Source organism: Erythrolamprus reginae, chromosome Z (assembly GCF_031021105.1).
Source record: "Erythrolamprus reginae isolate rEryReg1 chromosome Z, rEryReg1.hap1, whole genome shotgun sequence".
NCBI classification, from domain to species: domain Eukaryota; kingdom Metazoa; phylum Chordata; class Lepidosauria; order Squamata; family Dipsadidae; genus Erythrolamprus; species Erythrolamprus reginae.
This window is the reverse complement of record NC_091963.1, coordinates 151,078,732-151,098,060: the sequence shown is the minus strand read 5'-3', so window position 1 is coordinate 151,098,060 and position 19,329 is coordinate 151,078,732. Positions and strand designations below refer to the sequence as shown.

The following is a 19,329-nucleotide window of genomic DNA, read 5'->3' as shown; positions in this document are numbered from 1 at the left end:
ACAGCATGTAAAACAAATCATAGTAATCAGACAGATTTAAGATATTTAAATATTTTTAAAAAAACCCAGATACTAACAGACACACACACAGACACACCATGCATAAGTTAAACGTGCCCGGGGGAGATGTTTCAGTTCCCCCATGCCTGACGGCAGAGGTGGGTTTTAAGGAGTTTACGGAAGGCAGGAAGAGTAGGGGCAGTTCTAATCTCCGGGGGGAGTTGGTTCCAGAGGGCCGGTGCCGCCACAGAGAAGGCTCTTCCCCTGGGGCCCGCCAACCGACATTGTTTAGTTGACGGGACCCGGAGTAGGCCCACTCTGTGGGACCTAATCGGTCGCTGGGATTCGTGCGGCAGGAGGCGGTCTCGGAGATATTCTGGTCCAATGCCATGAAGGGCTTTAAAGGTCATAACCAACACTTTGAATTGTGACCGGAAACTGATCGGCAGCCAATGCAGACTGCGGAGTGATGGTGAAACATGGGCATACCTAGGTAAGCCCATGACTGCTCTCGCAGCTGCATTCTGCACGATCTGAAGTTTCCGAACACTCTTCAAAGGTAGCCCCATGTAGAGAGCATTACAGTAGTCGAACCTCGAGGTGATGAGGGCATGAGTGACTGTGAGTAGTGAGTCCCGGTCCAAATAGGGCCGCAAATGGTGCACCAGGCGAACCTGGGCGAACGCCCCCCTCGCCACAGCTGAGAGATGTTGTTCTAATGTGAGCTGTGGATCGAGGAGGACGCCCAAGTTGCGGACCCTCTCTGAGGGGGTCAATAACTCCCCCCCCAGGGTAATGGACGGACAGATGGGATTGTCCTTGGGAGGCAAAACCCACAGCCACTCCGTCTTATCCGGGTTGAGCTTGAGTCTGTTGACACCCATCCAGGCCCCAACAGCGTCCAGGCACCGGCACATCACTTCCACCGATGGTGGGAATGCAGTTTGATGTAATATACCTTGAGTTTGGTTAAGTTTTTTTTTTAAAAAGAGCTGTCCTGCACAGCCGCTGCAGTTGCGTGGCTAGCTAGGAAGGTGATAAAATGGGGCGAAGCTATGCCGTCCTTGCTTAGCGGAAACTTTGTGGTCGTATGTTGAGAACCGCCTGTTCCTTTCCTGTTCCTAATCGCTTCACCATATTGAACGACCCAGGTTGCTAAAAAAAACCCCATCATCCAGGAGCCAAAACAAGGACAGGCAGGGTGGAAAATAGGTTCTTTCTCCTTTGTGTGTGTCTGGGGGTGGGTACAAAGTCATCCCCTCTCCCCAGATAACAGAACAGTACTGTATACCAAAAGGTGGAAGGGGACCCTAGAGGTCACCTAGTCCAACCCGTTTTCCAGCTCCATTCTGGGCAAAGGGTCAGCCAACCTCTTCTTAAAAGCCTCCAGTTTTATTTTCTTCTGTTTGACTCCTCTATTTATTTATTTTTTCCTCTAATTTGGAGAATAATTTAGGGGTGAGGGAATGTAATTAGGATAAGAAGGTCGCTCCTCTCTCAACTCATTGGGCTTCTTTACTCCTCGGTGGCAGGGTCCCCAGGGCTGTGGCCCCCCCATCCTCAGGAATAGGCCAGGTGGGGGGGGCATCCTCCTCCTTGGGTAAAGACCCTCTCAGGCATTGGGTTGAGAGGAGGAGACTCCTTCCTCCACTCCCCCAACCCTCTTCCTTCCTCCTCCTTTCTTTCCACTCTTTCTTCATTCATTCTTTCTTTTTCTCTCTCTTTTCTTTTATCTTTCTTTCATTTCTTTCCTTTCTTTTTCTTTTCTCTCTTTCTCTCTCCTCTTTCTTTTTTCTTTCTCTCTTTCTCTCTTTCTCTTTTCTCCCATTTTTCTTTTTCCTTTCCTTCCTTCTTTTTCTTTCTTTCTCTTTCTCTCTTTTTACTTTTATCTTTCTTTCATTTCTTTCCTTTCTTTTTTTTCTCTCTTTCTTTCCCTCTCTCTCCTCTTTCTTTTTTCTTTCTCTCTCTTTCTTTCTCTTTTCTCTTTCCCACCCTCCTTTCTTTCTTTGTTTCTTTTTCCTTTCCTCCCTTCCTTCTTTCCTTCCTTCTTTTTCTTTCTTTCTCTTTCTCTCTCTTTCTTTCCCAAATATGGGTACCATTTCTCAGTGTAATAGCTTGTGGCCACTCCCCCCCCACCATCCAGAACAGGAAGGTCTGGAGGAGGTCTTGCTGTCCAGCTCCCCCCCCCCCAATTCCTCCCTTCCCCCTCCACTGGGCTGGGAGACCCAGGGACCTTGGGCGGCTTCCCAACAGCAAGAAGCTAATTTTGGAAGAAGAGCCGGTGGGGTGGGAGGGGGCCAGCCGGAGGCACCAGCAATGGGGGTGGGGGGGAGCTGTTGGCACGCACCTGCGTGTGTGTCAGAAGCCGAGGGGAGACGGCTGGGCCTGTGTCCGTCCTGGTGCCCTTGGGGAGGAGGCCCTCGGCCTTTGGGCCAGAGCAGCTGGCGGGCAGAGCCCAGAATAGCCTTGGCAAAACTTCTCAATGTTAAGGTGCCCCCTGGGCCTCCGGGCCCCCTTGCCCCCTGTGATGGATGGCCTGCCTGGGTGGCACAAGGTCCTCCCCTTCCCCCCTCCCTCTTTTCTCATCTTCCCTTCTTCCCTCCCTCCCTCACTACTTTCTCCTTTTTCCTCTCTCTTTCTTTTTCAATTATCTCCCTCCTTTCCTCCCTCCCTCCCTTGCTCCCTTATTTCTCTTTTCTCCTTTTCCTTTCCCTTTCCTTCCTTTCCTCCATTCCTTCTCATTTCCCTCCCTCACTTCCTTTCCTCCCTCCCCATTTCCCCCCTTCCCACCCTTCTCTCCTTCCTTCCTTTACTCCCTCATCCTCCTCCCTTTCCTTTCTCCCGGCCATCCTCCCTTTTTTTCCTTCCTTCCCACCCTCCCTCCCTCTCCATCCCTTTTCTCCTTCCTTCCTTCCTTCCCTCCTTCCTCCCCCCTCCTTCCTTCCCTCCTCCCTTCCTCCCTTCATCTCCATCCCTGTGACCACTCAGGAAAGCCTGACGTAGGAGTCCCGGCCAGCCTCGCGGCACTTGAACCCGCAGCCCTTGCATCGGGGGTCATGTAACCACCTGATCGGCCTGGACTGGACTCCTGCGTCCAGGTGCCGCGCCCCCCCCCCCCCCGGCCTGCCAGGCGCTCGGGTGCCAGCCGGTTTTCCAGAGTCCCAGCCACCCTGGCGTTGTTGTCATTGTTGTTTTCTGCCGGCAGGTGATCCAGTATCAGACGGTGCGGTACGATATCCTCCCCCTTTCCCGGGTTTCGCGAGAACGACTGAGTAAGTACACTCACACATCAGATGTTCACTGGTGGGTTGGGGGCTGGAAGGGGTACTATTGATCAAATAAATCTCTACAGTGGCCCAACTCCCCCACCGGGGGGCTGCTCCCCAATTTTTCTTTTTAAAAAAAATCCATCATGTCCATTCAGTTCCCGTCCTCAGGTCATGACAGCACTGAAAACAAGCGACTTAAGGCCGGGGTTTTTCCCCCCACACTTAACGCCCGTGGCAGCATCCCCCCTTCCCCCCCCCCCCCACTTCCCACCAGTCACACGAACAGAAATGAGACGCTTGCCAAACAACTCGTATTCACGACGGCTACAAACAGCCACTTGGCCATTGATCTCCTATTTACAACAGTCGGAATGTTCTAGATGTGTGTGTGTGTGAGTGTGTGTGTGACATCATCCGTATGCCGCCCCGAGTCTGCGGAGAGGGGCGGCATACAAATTTAATTAATAATAATAATAATAATCGCCATTTTGCGACCTTTCCGATGAGCCAGAAGTCGAATGGGACCAGCTGGATTTGCTTAAGAGCCGTGTAACTCGCTTAACGACAGCAGGGAATCCCTTTGCAACCGAGCAGTTGTTAAACGGGACAAGAGGCTCCCTTAGCAACAGTCACACTTAGCGGTTGTGGCCGTATGTTGAGGGCTACCTATAATCTTGCCGTGGGTGGGGTGGGGGCAAGGTCCTTGCTCCCCGTAAGGTTTTGTTTAAGAAGAGCGTCTCATCCCCAAAGAGGCTCCTCGACTTACAACAGTTCATTTAGTGACCGTTCAAAGTGACAAAATGTGACACTCCAGGACCATTTGTGGCACTTAACGACCGTGGCCGCATCCCCATGTGGTCAAGTGAGTTACATTCGGAGGCCTGGCCACCGACTCATCTCTACGACGGTCACGCAATGATCCCCTTTTGCGACCATCGGACGAGCCACATCCACGGGGAAGGAAGCTGGATTCATTTAACGACCCATTGTGACTTAACTTCGCCACGGCGTCCATTTCCCTAAACAGCCCTGGTCGGAACGGTCGCAAAACAGGGCAAAGCTGGTTGAATATGAATTGGGTTTTTAAATGGCTTTATATTGGGTTTTTTTTAATACAGTGATGCCTGGTCTTACAAACCCCTCGTCATACAAACTTTTCGAGATACAAACCTGGGGTTTAAGATTTTTTTGCCTCTTCTTCCAAACTATTTTCACCTTACAAACCCACCGCCGCCACTGGGATGCCCCACCTCCGGACTTCTGTTGCCAGCGAAGTGCCCGTTTTTGCGCTGCTGGGATTCCCCTGAGGGCTCCCCTCCATGGGAAACTCCACCTCTGGACTTCTGTGTTTTTGCAATGCTGCAGGGGAATCCCAGCAGTGCAAACACGGGCGCTTCGCTGGCAACGGAAGTCTGGGGAGGTGGGGTTTCCCAGCGAGGGGAGCCTCACCGAAATCGCAGCATCACAAAAACACGGAAGTCCAGGGAGGTGGGGTTTCCCATGGAGGGGAGCCTCAGGGGCATCCCAGCAGTGCAAAAACGGGCACTTCGGCTGGCAAAAGGGGTGAGTTTTGGGCTTGCACGCATTAATTGCTTTTCCATTGATTCCTATGGGAAACATTGTTTGGTCTTACAAACTTTTCACCTTACAAACCTCGTCCCGGAACCAATTAAGTTCGTAAGACAAGATATCACTGTATATTGTTCTTATGTTGTTTCTTAGTTGTTGTAAGCCGCCCAGACTCCTCCGGGGAGTTGGGCGGCGTGCAAATTTAATTAATAAATAATGCTAATAAATAAATAATAACAAAGGTCCCGCTTAGCCACCGGAACTGTTGTCGTAAGTCGAGGACCCCTCCTGCCATGGAAAAAAGCCATTAAGAAAAATACCTCCGCCTCCTTTTCCGCTGCCCCCACCCCCCACCCCTCTCTCCGGCAGATCAGGTGAAGCGGAAGATTCTAGTCCTGGACCTGGACGAGACGCTGATCCACTCCCACCACGACGGGGTCCTCAGGCCGACCGTCCGGCCAGGGACCCCCCCTGACTTCATCCTGAAGGTGAGACCCTCTTCTGAAAGAGCGGGGGGGGGGGGTCAGAGACAAGCCATGTATGTGTCTATGTATGTGTCTGTGTGTGAAGAGAGCTCGCTCCCTTGTGCGGAGATAAACAGATTGAGAATGAAAATGAAAGATAAGGAAACATAGAAACATAGAAGACTGACGGCAGAAAAAGACCTCATGGTCCATCTAGTCTGCCCTTATACTATTTCCTGCATTTTATCTTACAATGGATCTATGTTTATCCCAGGCATGTTTACATTCAGTTACTGTGGATTTACCGACCACGTCTGCTGGGAGTTTGTTCCAAGCATCTACTACTCTTTCAGTAAAATAATATTTTCTCATGTTGCTTTTGATCTTTCCCCCAACTAACCTCAGATTGTGTCCCCTTGTTCTTGGGTTCACTTTCCTGTTAAAAACACTTCCCTCCTGGAACCTTATTTAACCCTTGAACATATTTAAATGTTTCGATCATGTCCCCCCTTTCCCTTCTGTCCTCCAGACTCTACAGATGGAGTCTTTCCTGATAGATTTTATGCTTTTTAAAAGACTTTCCACCATTTTTGTAGCCTGTCTTTGGACCCATTCAGTTCCATCAATATCCTTTTGTAGGTGAGGTCTCCAGAACTGGACACAGTATTATTCCAAATGTGGTCTCACCAGCACTCTATATAGCGGGATCACAATCTCCCTCTTCCTGCTTGTGATACGTCTATCTATGCAGCCAAACATCCTACTTGCTTTTCCTTCCATAGTCTCATATCATAGACTATGATAAAGTGCGAGTGCAATTTTACGATTGGATAGAGAGAGTTATCCAGAAAATCAGGTTACAAGGCACGTAGCGCTCATGGGGAGTGTCCGCGGGGAAGTCGCTATGACTGTCGTGTAGCCGGAAGCCGGCAGAAGAGAAGGAGCATTGCCAGTGGTCAGTGTTGTAAGTGTCGGGTCCGTCTGGGCATGGTTGGCCTGCGTGGTTGTCAGAGGAGTTGGACAGTGAGGAGGAGAGAGAGATAGTGTATGTGGGTCCTGCAGAGACTATAAAACGCCCAACTGGGGCTTTGCCCCTGTCTGATGAGGAAGAGGAGGTGAGAGATCCTATTCTGGATGCAAGAGTGAGAAGGATACAAGAGAGACAACAGCAGTTGTGCAGACTCAGAAGGAGGACTTGTGCACAGGCTATGATCCTACGGTGTATAGACTTCATGAACTCCATCTGTCTAATCTGGAGGACAGAAGGGAAAGTGGGGACATGATCGAAACATTTAAATATGCTAAAGGGTTAAATAAGGTTCAGGGGGGAAGTGTTTTTAACAGGAAAGAGAACCCAAGAACAAGGGGACACAATCTGAAGTTAGTTGGGGGAAAGATCAGAAGCAACGTGAGAAAATATTATTTTACTGAAAGAGTAGTAGATGCTTGGAACAAACTTCCAGCAGACGTGGTTGGTCAATCCACAGTCACTGAATGTAAACATGCCTGGGATAAACATAGATCTAAGATAAAATAAAGGAGATAGTATAAGGGCAGACTAGATGGACCAGGAGGTCTCTTTCTGCCGTCAATCTTCTATGTTTCTGTGTGTAAAATTGGGGGAGATTGGCAGGTTCTATTTGCAGAAAATCAACCTTTGACCGTTTGAAGCAAAAAACCGCATTGAGAGTTTTTTTGCCTTTCTTTAGTTCGGAGCAATTACAGTGTTAAGTCTGTGAGTCATTTTGTTTGGAAAACCTCGCTTATCACTTCTATCCTCCCCTCTGGCTTTGAACTTTGGCCGCTTGAGGGCCTTCCTTTGTTATCATCGGTGCTCAGCCACAACTGATTGTGCAGGAGGCTATTTCATCTCAACGCCCGGTGCCTGAGCCTTCATTGGAAGTTCATTGCTGCTCATTTGCTGTGTGGGACAGAACTGGCGTTGTGGGTGAAGGTTGGAGAGGAGCGTCCTCGTTCCGTTTCCCTCCAAGGGCAAAGTGCGCGCTGTATTGCGCTGCCTGAATGCCAAGGGTGTGAACACTGCTGTGATGGGTGAGAAAAATCTTGGGCCCCCATCATAGCAGCGTTCCTGCCCCTTAGCATTCAGGCAGCGCATTACAGCGCATACTTCACACTTAGAGGGAAACGGAATGAGGACGCTCATCTCTAACCTTCACCCTAGGCCTTTAAAATTTTATGCATGGTATGTCTGTATGCATGATTGGTTTTTATATAATGGGATTTTAACTGTTTTTAGTATTGGATTATTGTTATATACTGTTTTATTACTGTCGTTAGCCGCCCCGAGTCTGCGGAGAGGGGCGGCATACAAATCCAATCAATCCATCCATCCATCCATCCATCCATCCATACATACATACATACCTTCACCCACAACGCCAGTTGATAATCTATTGACCCCTGGCACTGTCCGTTCTCTTCTGCCGGCTTCCTGCTACACAACAACTTCCCTGCAAGAGCGATGGGCCTTGTAACCTTTCTTTCCGGATAACCCTCATGCCTTAACTGTATATTATTATTATTATTATTATTATTATTATTATTATTATTATTATTATTATTTAGATTTGTATGCCGCCCCTCTCCAAAGACTCGGGGCGGCTCACAACAATAAAAACAGTACAAATCCAATAGTTAAAAGAATTTAAAACCCTTAATATAAAAGCAATCATACATCTCATATAAACCATGCATAAAACGGAACGGCCCAGGGGAATCCATTTCCCCATGTCTGATGGCAGAGATGTGTTTTAAGGAGTTTGCGAAAGGCAAGGAGGCTGGGGGCAGTCCTGATCTCCGGGGGGGGGTTGATTCCAGAGGGCCGGGGCCGCCACTGAGAAGGCTCTTAACCTGGATCCCGCCAAGTGACATTGTTTAGTTGACGGGATCCGGAGAAGGCCCACTCTGTGGGGCCTAACCGGTCGCTGGGATTCATGCGGCAGAAGGCGGTCCCGGAGATATTCTGGTCCGGTGCCATGAAGGGCTTTAAAGGTCATAACCAACACTTTGAATTGTGACCGAAAACTGATGGGCAACCAATGCAGAAATGATTGATAATAATAATAATAACAAACTTAGAAAAGATATTGGTAATGTATGGGGTCAAGGTTTCAGTCTGTTAAATAAGAGGAATTGGGGGGGGGGGAAATCACTTAGGATAAAGAAGGAGGGAGAGGCAGGAGAAAGGTAGAAGGAGAAGAGAAAGAGGGAGGAGGAAGAAGGGGGAGAGGAGGAGTAAGAGGGAGGGGAGAGTGAAGGAAGGAAGAATAACAGACCTCTGGTTAGAAGTAATATGGGCATCATAGGATGTTGGTTCTAGAATGATGGAGAGGGGAAAAAGTATAATTATGTATATTATTGATCTATTCCAAGGTATTTGCATTGATAAATATATGAATATGGTTGGCGGAAAAAAAAAATTAAAAAGAGAGAGAGAAAGAAAGAACTCAGTCTCTCTGGGTCAAAAGATGGGTCCAAGGTGCTCTTGACCTGGAGATCTGTGTCTCACCAGAGCAGGCCAAAGGCCCCTCCCAGATGCTGCTGGGCTCCAGCTTCTACCTCAATTTTGAGGAGGGGTTCGGGATGCGTGGTGGGGGGCAGGCGCCTGTCCATCTGGAAGAGCTCAGGAACTTGCCCTGGCTTTAAATTAAATGTCTCCAATTCTGAAGAGTCTGTCTGTCTAATTATCTAACTTATAGATGCTCAATCGTCTGTCTGACCATCTATGTCTATCTTTATATCATCTATCGGTCTATCAGCTATATCTATCCACCCAATATTTACTTTTAATCTGACTGACTGCCTACCGGTCAACCATATATCATCTATATATCTCTTATCATCTGTCTGTTCACCCATCAAATATGTCTGTATCTATCAGCCTATCATCCATATCTGCTAAATCTCACCCTACCTACCTACCTACCTATCTAATCTGTCCATCCTGTCCGTCCATCCATTCATCTATCCAATGCTATTTATCTATTTCTTTTTTCTCTCTCTTTTCTCTTTCTTTTTTTCTCTTTCTTTCCTTCTTCCTTCCTTCCTCCCTCCCTTTCTTCCTTTCTTCCTCCCATCCGTCTGTCTGTCTGTCTGTCTCTCTGTCTCTGTCTCTATCTATCTATCTATCTATCTATCTATCTATCTATCTATCTATCTATCAACCAACTGCCTACCTACCCATCTTATCCATCCATCTATATAATCCTACCTACCTATCATTTATTATTATCCATTTACCTATCCACCTATCTTATCCATCCATCCATCCTGTAATAGCACATTGTTTATAAGGTAATATTGCAGGCTGACTCTGCCCACTGTCCAGGAGTTCGATCCTGACCGGCTCAGAGTTGACTCAGCCTTCCATCCTTCCGAAGTCGATAAAACAAGGACCCAGTTTGAGGGATGGGCTTGGGGGGGGGGCTGGTGGTGGTGTGGAAGAGGCTGACTCTAAACCGCTTAGAGAAGGCTGTAGGGACCCTCAGTAGTTTGGTTCTAGGAAATGGGCGTAGTTGGTTGCACGGTTTGGTTGTCCGTGCGCTTTGTGGCTCTTTGACCGTTCCTTTTTTTTTCTAATGACCGTTCCTTTTCCCAGGTCGTCATAGATAAGCATCCAGTCCGTTTTTTTGTACATAAGAGGCCGCACGTGGATTTTTTTCTAGAAGTGGTAAGCACACCATGTTTGTGTGTGTGTGTGTGTGTGTATGTATGTGTGCGGCGTGTGTGTGTATCTCTTTGTGTGTATCTCTGTGTGTTTGTGAGTGTGTTTCTGAGGTTACATTGCCCCGGCTATGAATGTGAAGCTTCCCCTCAAACACGCACACACACACACACAGAGGGATTCAGGAGGCCTCTGTATTCTGACTCAGCCCCTCAAACACAACAGACCCCTCGTGGCAGAATCAATGACTCCTTTGTTAGGAGTGCCAGCAGCCCCGGCAAAACGTCTCTCACTGTCTGTCAATGCAGGCTAACAAATGCATCCGGCTGAGAGATGAGTAGTTGTCTTCACACCTATTCATCTCCACCTTCCGCCTTTTATCCCCAGAGCTGGGAGGGTGGGGGGCACTTCTCTAGCAGCGGTGGCTCTTCCGTCCCAAGGACCGGCCCATAGATTTCCCCTGCTCTCCTCTCCTCTGCTTTCTGCCTAACCATGCATGAGACACAGGACCCAGCTGTCCCTCCTCTTCTTCATCAGCCACCTCCAGACCTGGGGGGGGGGGCTGTTGACTCTCCATTGGAGGGCGGACGGATGGCCCAGGCTCTGTCTCTCTCTCTCTGACAGCTCCGTTTCCTCTTCCCACCCTCAAAGCTCTCAAGTTGCCTGGATGTTGACCCTGATTCCCATGCTGCCTCCTCCTCTTCCTCTTCTGATTCAGCTGCTGTAGACACCACAACACTCTTGATTATGGAGACGGAAGGCTAGACAGGCCAGAAAGTGGGGCCCTGCTATATTTCCCCTGCTCTCCTCTCCTCTGTCTTCTGTGCATCAGGAACAGGACCCAGCTGTTCCTCCTCTTCTTCGTCAGCCACCTGCAGGCTGTTCTGGTTTCAGGCTAATTCAGATAATAATTGGAATAAATGATTACCAGATGCATTATATTTGTAAAAACACAGCAGCTTCTTTTTTTATTTATTTTCCCCTTCAGTCTCCATTAATACATCTGCTCTGATGCAGTGCCACTCATCCCTGTCTCCCTCTTAAGCAGCTAAGCAGATTATCTCGGTAGTAACATCAATACATTCCACAAGTCATTCTAAAATTTATGGGCCAATCAGCGCTAGCAAGGAGCCATAAAAACAGGTTATAAATCACACGATCCTTTGCCTACTTGCCAGAGCACAGCTGGGACGACAAGATTGAACGTAATCAGCTGCTTCTTCTGTTCACACCCGGATGTGACGTAATTAATTAACTAGTTCCTCATTCTCTAAGATCCTGAAATCTCTTCCCTCTAACTTCTTGTAATCGTTTCTGGTGGCGTCTGAAGTAGGGGTTGACCCATCCCCAGTCCTGCCCATTTTATTTATTTATTTATTTGTTTGTTTATTCATTCATTCATTCATTCATTCATTTGTTTATTTATTTATTGTTAGAGTTGAAAGGGGCCATGAAGGCCATCGAGTTCAACCCCCTGCCCAAGCAGGAACCCTATAGCACACCAGTCAAGTGTCAGTTCAATCTTCTCTTAAAAATGTCCAGAGTATTGGAGTTCAAAACGTCCGCTGGTAGGTTGTTCCACTGGTTGATCGTTCTGACCGTCAGGAAGTTCCTCCTTATCTCCATGTTGAATCTCTCCTTGGTCAGCTTCCAGCCGTTGTTCCTCGTCCGGCCCTCCGGTGCCCTGGAGAATAAAGTGATCCCCTCCTCTCTGTGACATCCCCTCGTATACCTGTAGAGTGCTATCATGTCCGCTCTGGCCCTCCTTTTCTCTAGGCTGTCCATGCCCAGTTCTCTCAGTCTCTCTTCGTAAGTCTTGGTGTCCAATCCCTTAATCATCTTGGTTGCTCTTTTCTGCACCTTCTCCAGAGTTTCAACGTCTCTTTTGAAGTGTGGTGACCAGAACTGAATACAGTACTCCAGGTGTGGTCTGACCAGGGCGTAGTAGAGTGGTATTAAGACTTCCCTGGTCATTTGATTCATCTTAACTCATGTGTAGGTCAGGATCGTCTTTCCTTCCTTCACTAACATTTCTTTCTGTCTGTAAATCAGGTAAACTTACCAATTCTAGATCCCTGTCTCCTTCGGGATCCGAGCATTCCCCAGGCCGAAAGGGAGCATACACAACACAGACCAGTGGTATCTCTTGTGTGTGTGTGTGTGCAAGTTCAGGGGCAGAGTTGGAACTGGGCAAAGCAGGTGGAGGAGTGTGTGCATGTCCACTTGGGGGCTCTGACCGTAGGGATGCCCATCCCTCCACGTCCAGTACCCGAAAGGTCAAGGAGGGATATGGATCCTTTATGGGAGATCTGCTTTTTTTCCTGTGTTTGTGTGTTTCTGGGAGCTGAAGTCTCCCCCCCACCCCAATTTTAAAGTGGGCATAGTTGCCCTTCAGTGGCCTTGGGAGTCTCTGGGAATGAATTTCTGTAAGGAAAGACCTCTCACCCTTTTGCCTTCTCCTCCCTTCCTCCCTCTTCCTCCTCGTTCCCCTCTTCTTCTCTTCTTCCTCCGCCTCTTCTTCCTCCTCTTCCTCCCCTTTTCTCTTGTTCCTCCTCCTCCTCTCTCTCCCCTTCTTCCACCTCTCCTCTTCTTCGTCCTCCTCTTCTACCTATTCCTCTCCTCTTCTTCCCCCTTCCTCCTCTTTCTCTTCCTCCTTCTCTCCTCCTTTTCCTCCACCTTTTCCTCTTCCTCATTTTCTTCCTCTTCTTCTGCTTCTTCCTCCCCCTTCTCCTTCTCTCTTTCTCCTCTTCTTCTACTTCTTCCTCCCTTTCTCTTTCTCCTCTCTCTTCCGCCTCTTCTTCGGCCTCTTCCTCCCCTTTTCTCTTCTTCCTCTTCCTCCCCCTTCCTCTCCCTCCCCTTCTTCCACCTCTTCCTTCTTCTCTCTTCCTCTTCTTCCTCCTCTTCCTCTTCTTCTGCCTATTCCTTTCCTCTTCTTCCCCCTTCTCTTCCTCCTCTTTCTCTTCCTCCTTCTCTCCTCCTTTTCCCCTTCCTCCTTCTCTTCCTCTTCTTCTGCATCTACCTCCCCTTCTTTTCCTCTTCCTCCTCTTCTGCCTCTTCCCTCTTCTCCTCTTCCTCCTTCCTCCCCCCCCCCAGGTGAGCCAGTGGTACGAGCTCGTAGTCTTCACAGCCAGCATGGAAATCTACGGCTCGGCTGTAGCCGACAAGCTAGATAATAACAGGAGCATCCTCAGGCGGAGATACTACAGGCAGGTGAGTGGCCGCGCGAGACCCCCTTCCCCTCACCTGGATTCACACACGTGTGTGTGGACCCCGTTGCCGTTCAGAGGGGGCTGACGTGTCCCTCCCTCTTTTTCTCCCCCCCCCTCCAGCACTGCACTTTGGAGCTGGGCAGTTACATCAAAGACCTCTCGGTGGTCCACAATGACCTGTCCAGCATTGTCATCTTGGACAATTCCCCAGGAGCTTACAGGAGCCATCCAGGCAAGACCCTCGGAGGGGGTTTCTTGGTTTTTTTTGTTTTTTAAATGTTTTTAAATTTAGTTTTGTGGATGGTTCTCTTGAGCCAGCGAGTTTTCTCACACAATGTTTCCATGACCCATCCATGGAATGCCATCAGGGTTTGGGACGGAAAGTGGAGGGGAAGGGGGGAGGAGGAGGAGGAAGAAGAAGGTGGCTGGGTCCTTTTTTAAAAAAAATAATTTTTATTAATTTGTTTTAAAAAGCATAATCAAGAAAATATATACATTGACATATTTGCAATATTTGCAATACACAAAAAAGAAAATAGAAAAACATACATACACTTCTAAACAAACAAAAAACACCAGGACAATTACAAAATTACAAATAACATAAAAATATCATAAATTTCCTCTTGAGAGAAGGAGAGTTACAGTCTTGTTGCATATCAAATTATTTTCTGGTGAATAGAAGTCATCGGCATTCACTGTTGTTCTTTTTGGTTATCAATGTCTTCTCTATTATTATTATTATTATTATTATTATTATTATTATTATTATTATTATTATTTTTAAACCGCCTTCCGTACCCTTTTGGCTGGGTCCTTATTGCTCTCTCAGCCTGGTGGTTTCTGTGCAAAGGTGTCACGACCCGTCCAGGTAACGTCATTAGGGCTAGAAAAAGAGGGAGGTTGGTGGAGAGGAAGAGGGACGGTGGTCCTTGGTGGTCTGAGCTGGGTGGGTTTCCTCGGAGACGTTTCATGAGCCGACTAGGGAACATTATCAGTGTTGGAAGGAGTGGAATTTGCAAGAGAGGAGGAGGAGGAAGAGGAGGGAAAACAAGAAGGGGAGCAGGAGGGAAAGGAATGTGGGGCTGGCTGCTTCCTTGCAGATGTTTCACGGTCCATCTAGGGAGCCTCATCGGTGCGAGGGGGGGGCAGGGGAGGTTGAACTTTGGTTGCAAGGGGAACCCTGATCTGCAAGTCATTTCCTGTGGCACATTGTCACAGGAAGTGTCTCGAGTTTTGCAGGGCCCTTGTGGAACTTGCAGGATTATTGGGCAAAAAACGAAAAGCTTGCGGAAAGCGGGAGCAACCCCCCCCACTCCCCCCCCCCCCCGCCCTCTGGGTTTCCCAAAGTGGAGCCAGAGGGAGTCGTCCTCCTCCTCATGGATTTAAATCCTCCCTCTGCGGTGGCTCCCTGTCCCTCAAAACAGGCCTCGCAACCGGCAGCATGCGACACCCGCCAATGCGCAATTTATGAAGCTTTTTGGATAAATCCAAGAAAAAATTTCAAAAGAAAAATATAAATCTTTAATTCAACTACATATGTTCGTTTTGGTGGCTGCTCAGGAAATAGTCAAGCATAGGAAAAGTTTTCTGGCTCCTGGGTGTTTTCTTTTTGGTGGGAGAACAGGGTCCGAATGGCTCTCTGGAATGTTTAAGGTTGCCAAGTCCTGAGTTGGACCCAGGGAAGAGATTTATTTATTTATTTATTTATTTATTTACTTACTTACTTACTTACTTACTTACTTACTTACTTACTTACTTACTTACTTACTTACTTACTTACTTACTTACTTACTAATTTACTTACTTACTTACTAATTTACTTACTAATTTACTTACTTACTTACTTACTTACTTACTTACTTACTTACTTACTTACTTACTTACTTACTTACTTACTTACTTACTTACTTACTTACTTATTGAATTTGTATGCCACCTCTCTCTGTAGACTCGGGGTGGCTCACAACAGTAATAGAAAAAACAATGTAGAATACAAATCTAATAATTAAAACTAAAAACCCATAATTTAAAAAACATGCACACAACATACCATACATAAACAATATAGGCCTGGGGGAGTTATCTCAGTTCCCCCATGCCTGACGACAGAGGTGGGTTTTAAGGAGTTTACAAAAGGCAAGGAGGGTGGGGGCAGTTCTAATCTCAGGGGGGAGCTGGTTCCAGAGGGTCGGGGCTGCCACAGAGAAGGCTCTTTTCCTGGGTCCCGCCAAATGACATTGTTTAGTTGACGGGACCCGGAGAAGGCCAACTCTGTGGGACCTGACCGGTCGCTGGGATTCGTGCGGCAGAGGACAGTCCCGGAGATATTCTGGTCCGATGCCATGAAGGGCTTTATAGGTGATGACCAACACTTTGAATTGTGACCGGAAATTGATCGGCAATCAATGCAGACTTAAGGAAGCCCATGATTGCTCTCTCAGCTGTATTATAAGCTTCTCTCAATACATTAAACAATAGTATAAACCTTACTTACAAAATACATTAAACCATCATTTGAACACACAGTTCGATAGCATAGTCACACAGACAAACTAGCAGAGAACAGCACAGGGAGAGAGAGACAGGCAGGGGTGTTGCTGGCTCCCTCTTGTGGCTAACTGCAACACTAGCTCTTAAAGCTATAGCGTTATGATTCATTTAAACATACATTGATAGTTTACATATTGCCAAACCCAACTGGTTTTGTACATAGAACTAAAAGGGTGGGGAGAGGGTCCACAAGCCATTGTCTTTAGGGGGAGGGGTATGTGGTCGCCTTGGTCCCAGGGAGGGAACTTTAAATACTGGGGGGTGGGGGTGGTAGGTGTCCTGCGAAGGTGGCCTTTTTAAGACTCGTGGACTTCAACTCCCAGAATTCCCGAGCTGCTTCTTTCCACTTTGCTGAAATCAAAGGTATATTACGTCTCCTTTATTCCCACCTTCTATTAAGAAAGTTTACTGGGAGTTGGAAGTCCGCGAGACCTGAAAGTGCCTATGGTTTCAGACCCTTCTGATGGAGGCTTTGATGGGACCCTCTTTCCATGCTCGGCATCCATTCGATGTGGCCTCCGGAGAGCCCCAGAACTTGGGCCTGGCGGACTTTGTACCGTGGTCGGCTGGTCCTGGGTTTCCCGCCTCCCAACATCTCTCAGGTGAAACAAGGTGCTTGGTTTTCTCTCCGGCAGATAACGCCATCCCCATCAAGTCGTGGTTCAGCGACCCGGGTGACACGGCGCTCCTCAACCTCCTCCCCATGCTCGATGCCTTGAGGTAAGGGCCCTGTCGACTGGGGAGGGGTCTCAGCCTTGTGGGGGGGGGGGAGGAAAATACAGTGTGGTCTCAAGCCCCAAATCCTATCTTGGCGGCATGTTCTGGGGTTGGCTGGCTGGCAAGCGTTGGGTCTGGTGGTTAAGACACCAGGCGACTGGGAGTTGTAGTCCCACCTTATCCATGATAACCAGCTGGGTAACTATGGACCAGTCACCAGAAGGTGGGAGTTCTAGTCCCACCTTAACTCGGTAAAGCCAGCAGGGTGACTTTGGGGTAGTCACCAGGAAATTGGGAGTTCTAGTCCCACCTTATCCATGAAAGCCAGCTGGGTGGCTTTGAGCCAGTCACTAGGAGACTGGGAGTTGGTGACTTTGGCCCAGTCACCAGGAGAGGGGGAGTTCTAGTCCCACCTTATCTATACCAGTGTTTCCCAACCTTGGCCACTTGAAGATACCTGGACTTCAACTCCCAGAATTCCCCAGCCAGCATTCGCTGGCTGGGGAATTCTGGGAGTTGAAGTCCAAATATCTTCAAGTGGATAATGAAACTGAGTTGGGACAGCTGATGGGACGGTGGGACAAGGTAAGACGATATATGACGAGCAGAATCCGAGACCAAGCTACAAGAAAAAAATTGGAATCACTCTATAATATGTAAATAGATATATTGCTCTTGGGTCAAGTGGACTATACAAGAAACACCCCCAATTTGGTGGTGGGGAATGTGTGTGTGTCGGGGTGGTGGGCACAATTCACTATGCACTGTTTTATGTTGTGTGATATAAAAATTGTTAAAAATCAATAAAAATATTTACCCCCCCCAAAAAAGGGGGAAACACTGGTCTGTACTACATGGAGGAAGGCGTTGGCTATGTCCACTGCCTTGAATTTAATTGTAAAATAATGAGGATTGGATTTTATTTTATTTTTTTAAAGAAAAGATTTTAGCTGGCCGGCCGGCCAAAGCATCCCTGATTTGCTGTCCTCCCGTCCATCCAGGTTCACAGCGGACGTCCGGTCGGTGCTCAGCCGCAACCTGCATCAACATCGCCTTTGGTGACGGTGGCTCCTCCTTTCTTCAGGGTTTGGCCACAGCCTCTGCCTTACCCCGCCATCGTAACCCGCCCCTTCTTGCCAGGCGCCGCGGTGGACAGAACAGCCTTTAGACTCAGCCGGCAGGCGGCACGGCCCGCGGGAGGGACTCTCGTTCTGGCCCCGCCCTCTGGCCCCCCTCCCTGCGCCCCGTGGACTGGCATTGGACTCAGCCGGGCAGAGGCGGGGGGAGGACCGCACTGTGTGGCACACGACCCCAGCGGCCCCAGGATGCGCAAGAAAGGGGGTGAAAAAACGCACCAGCCGCAGACAGCGACGCTTGGACAGAGTTGGTTTTTTTGGGGGGGGGTTGTTTCGGGAAAAGGAGGCAGTGTTCCACAGTGGGAAGAGCACCACGTTTCCAGCTTCTCCGTGGGCTTTGTTTCTTCCCGTTTCCTCTTCCCCCACCAAGCCTGCAATTCCTCGGATAAGGGCGCTTCCGTCTTCCGAGAAAGAGCCTTTCGAAGGACTGGCCAAAGTCCGGCTTTTTTAATCCCCGAGGAGTCCTTCCGTTTCCCCCCCCCCCCTCTTTGGCCCTTCCGCTCCGGATGGTTTGCGGTGGATGGGTCTCCCTTCCCCTCCCCCCCCACCGTGCCAGGACGGCTCGGTTTTAATTTTATTTCTCGGACCTTCTGGGACAGGCAGGGGTCTCGAAGGAGGAGATGGTGTGAGACAGGCTTTGAACTGAAGTGACAAAAAGAAATTCGAAAAGAAAAGAAAAAAAAAGAGAAAACACCGAAACCGTCTCGTGGCCGTTTCTTCTTGGCTGGAAGGGAAGTTGGTTGGGAAAGGTGGGCTGGGCAAGGCTGGCTGGCGGCTCTTTCCCTTTACAGGCATGGTCCTTGATTTACGACCACTGGTGACCAAAGTGAACTGAAGGGGAAAAAAGAGTAACAATAGTAATAGAATAGAATTCTTTATGGGTCAAGTGTGATTGGACACACAAGGAATTTGTCTTTGGTGCAGATACGTTGGTCAAACATCATAAGGTACAACACAACGGTTGTCATAAGGGTCAAATAAGCAATGAAGAAACAATCAATATAAATCATAAGGATTCAAGCAACAAGTTACAACAAGAGACTTAAGACAATAGCATTTAGACTTATATATACCACTCCCTAGTGCTTTTACAGCCCTCTCTAGGCAGTTTACAGAATCAGCCTATTTCCCACACACCCCAACAATCTGGGTTCCCATATGACCCACCTCGGAAGGAGGGAAGGATGAGCCAAGCTTGAGCTGGTGGTGAGATTTGAACTGAACTATAGCTGGAGCCTGCAGGGCTGTACTCTAACCACTGCGCCACCCCAAAATAGACAGGTAGGTAGGTAGATATATGATGGGTAGATAGATTAGATAGATAGATAGATAGATAGATAGATAGATAGATAGATAGATAGATAGATAGATAGATAGATAGATAGATAGATAAGATGGATAGATAAATAGATGGATAGATGGATGAGATAGCTAGATAGATGAATAGATGGAAGACAGATAGATAAGATAAATAGATGGATGATGGAGAGATAGATAGATGGATAGATAAATAGATGGAATAGATAGATCGATAAATGGCTGAGATAAGATAGATGGAATAGATAGATGAATAGATGGAAGACAGATGGATAGATAGATAAGATAAATGGATGAGAGAGATAGATGACAGACAGATAGATTAGATAGATGGATGAGATAGATGGAATAAATGGATGACAGATAGATGAATAGATGGATGACAGATAGATGATAGATATGGATTGATAG

General features: G+C 48.0%; 1 protein-coding gene across 1 annotated transcript in view; it reads left to right on the top strand.

The window, feature by feature from the left end:
* CTDNEP1 (CTD nuclear envelope phosphatase 1) overlaps window positions 1–18,300 on the top strand; it is a 32,395-nt gene extending 14,095 nt beyond the window's left edge. The window contains exons 2-8 of the mRNA XM_070728915.1: window positions 3,206–3,272; window positions 5,208–5,326; window positions 9,921–9,992; window positions 13,080–13,196; window positions 13,316–13,427; window positions 16,384–16,468; window positions 17,467–18,300. Coding sequence (XP_070585016.1) covers window positions 3,206–3,272; window positions 5,208–5,326; window positions 9,921–9,992; window positions 13,080–13,196; window positions 13,316–13,427; window positions 16,384–16,468; window positions 17,467–17,527 — 633 coding nt within the window. The 3' untranslated portion in view covers window positions 17,528–18,300. The remainder of the gene's footprint in view (window positions 1–3,205; window positions 3,273–5,207; window positions 5,327–9,920; window positions 9,993–13,079; window positions 13,197–13,315; window positions 13,428–16,383; window positions 16,469–17,466) is intronic.
* Window positions 18,301–19,329: the final 1,029 nt, after the last annotated feature.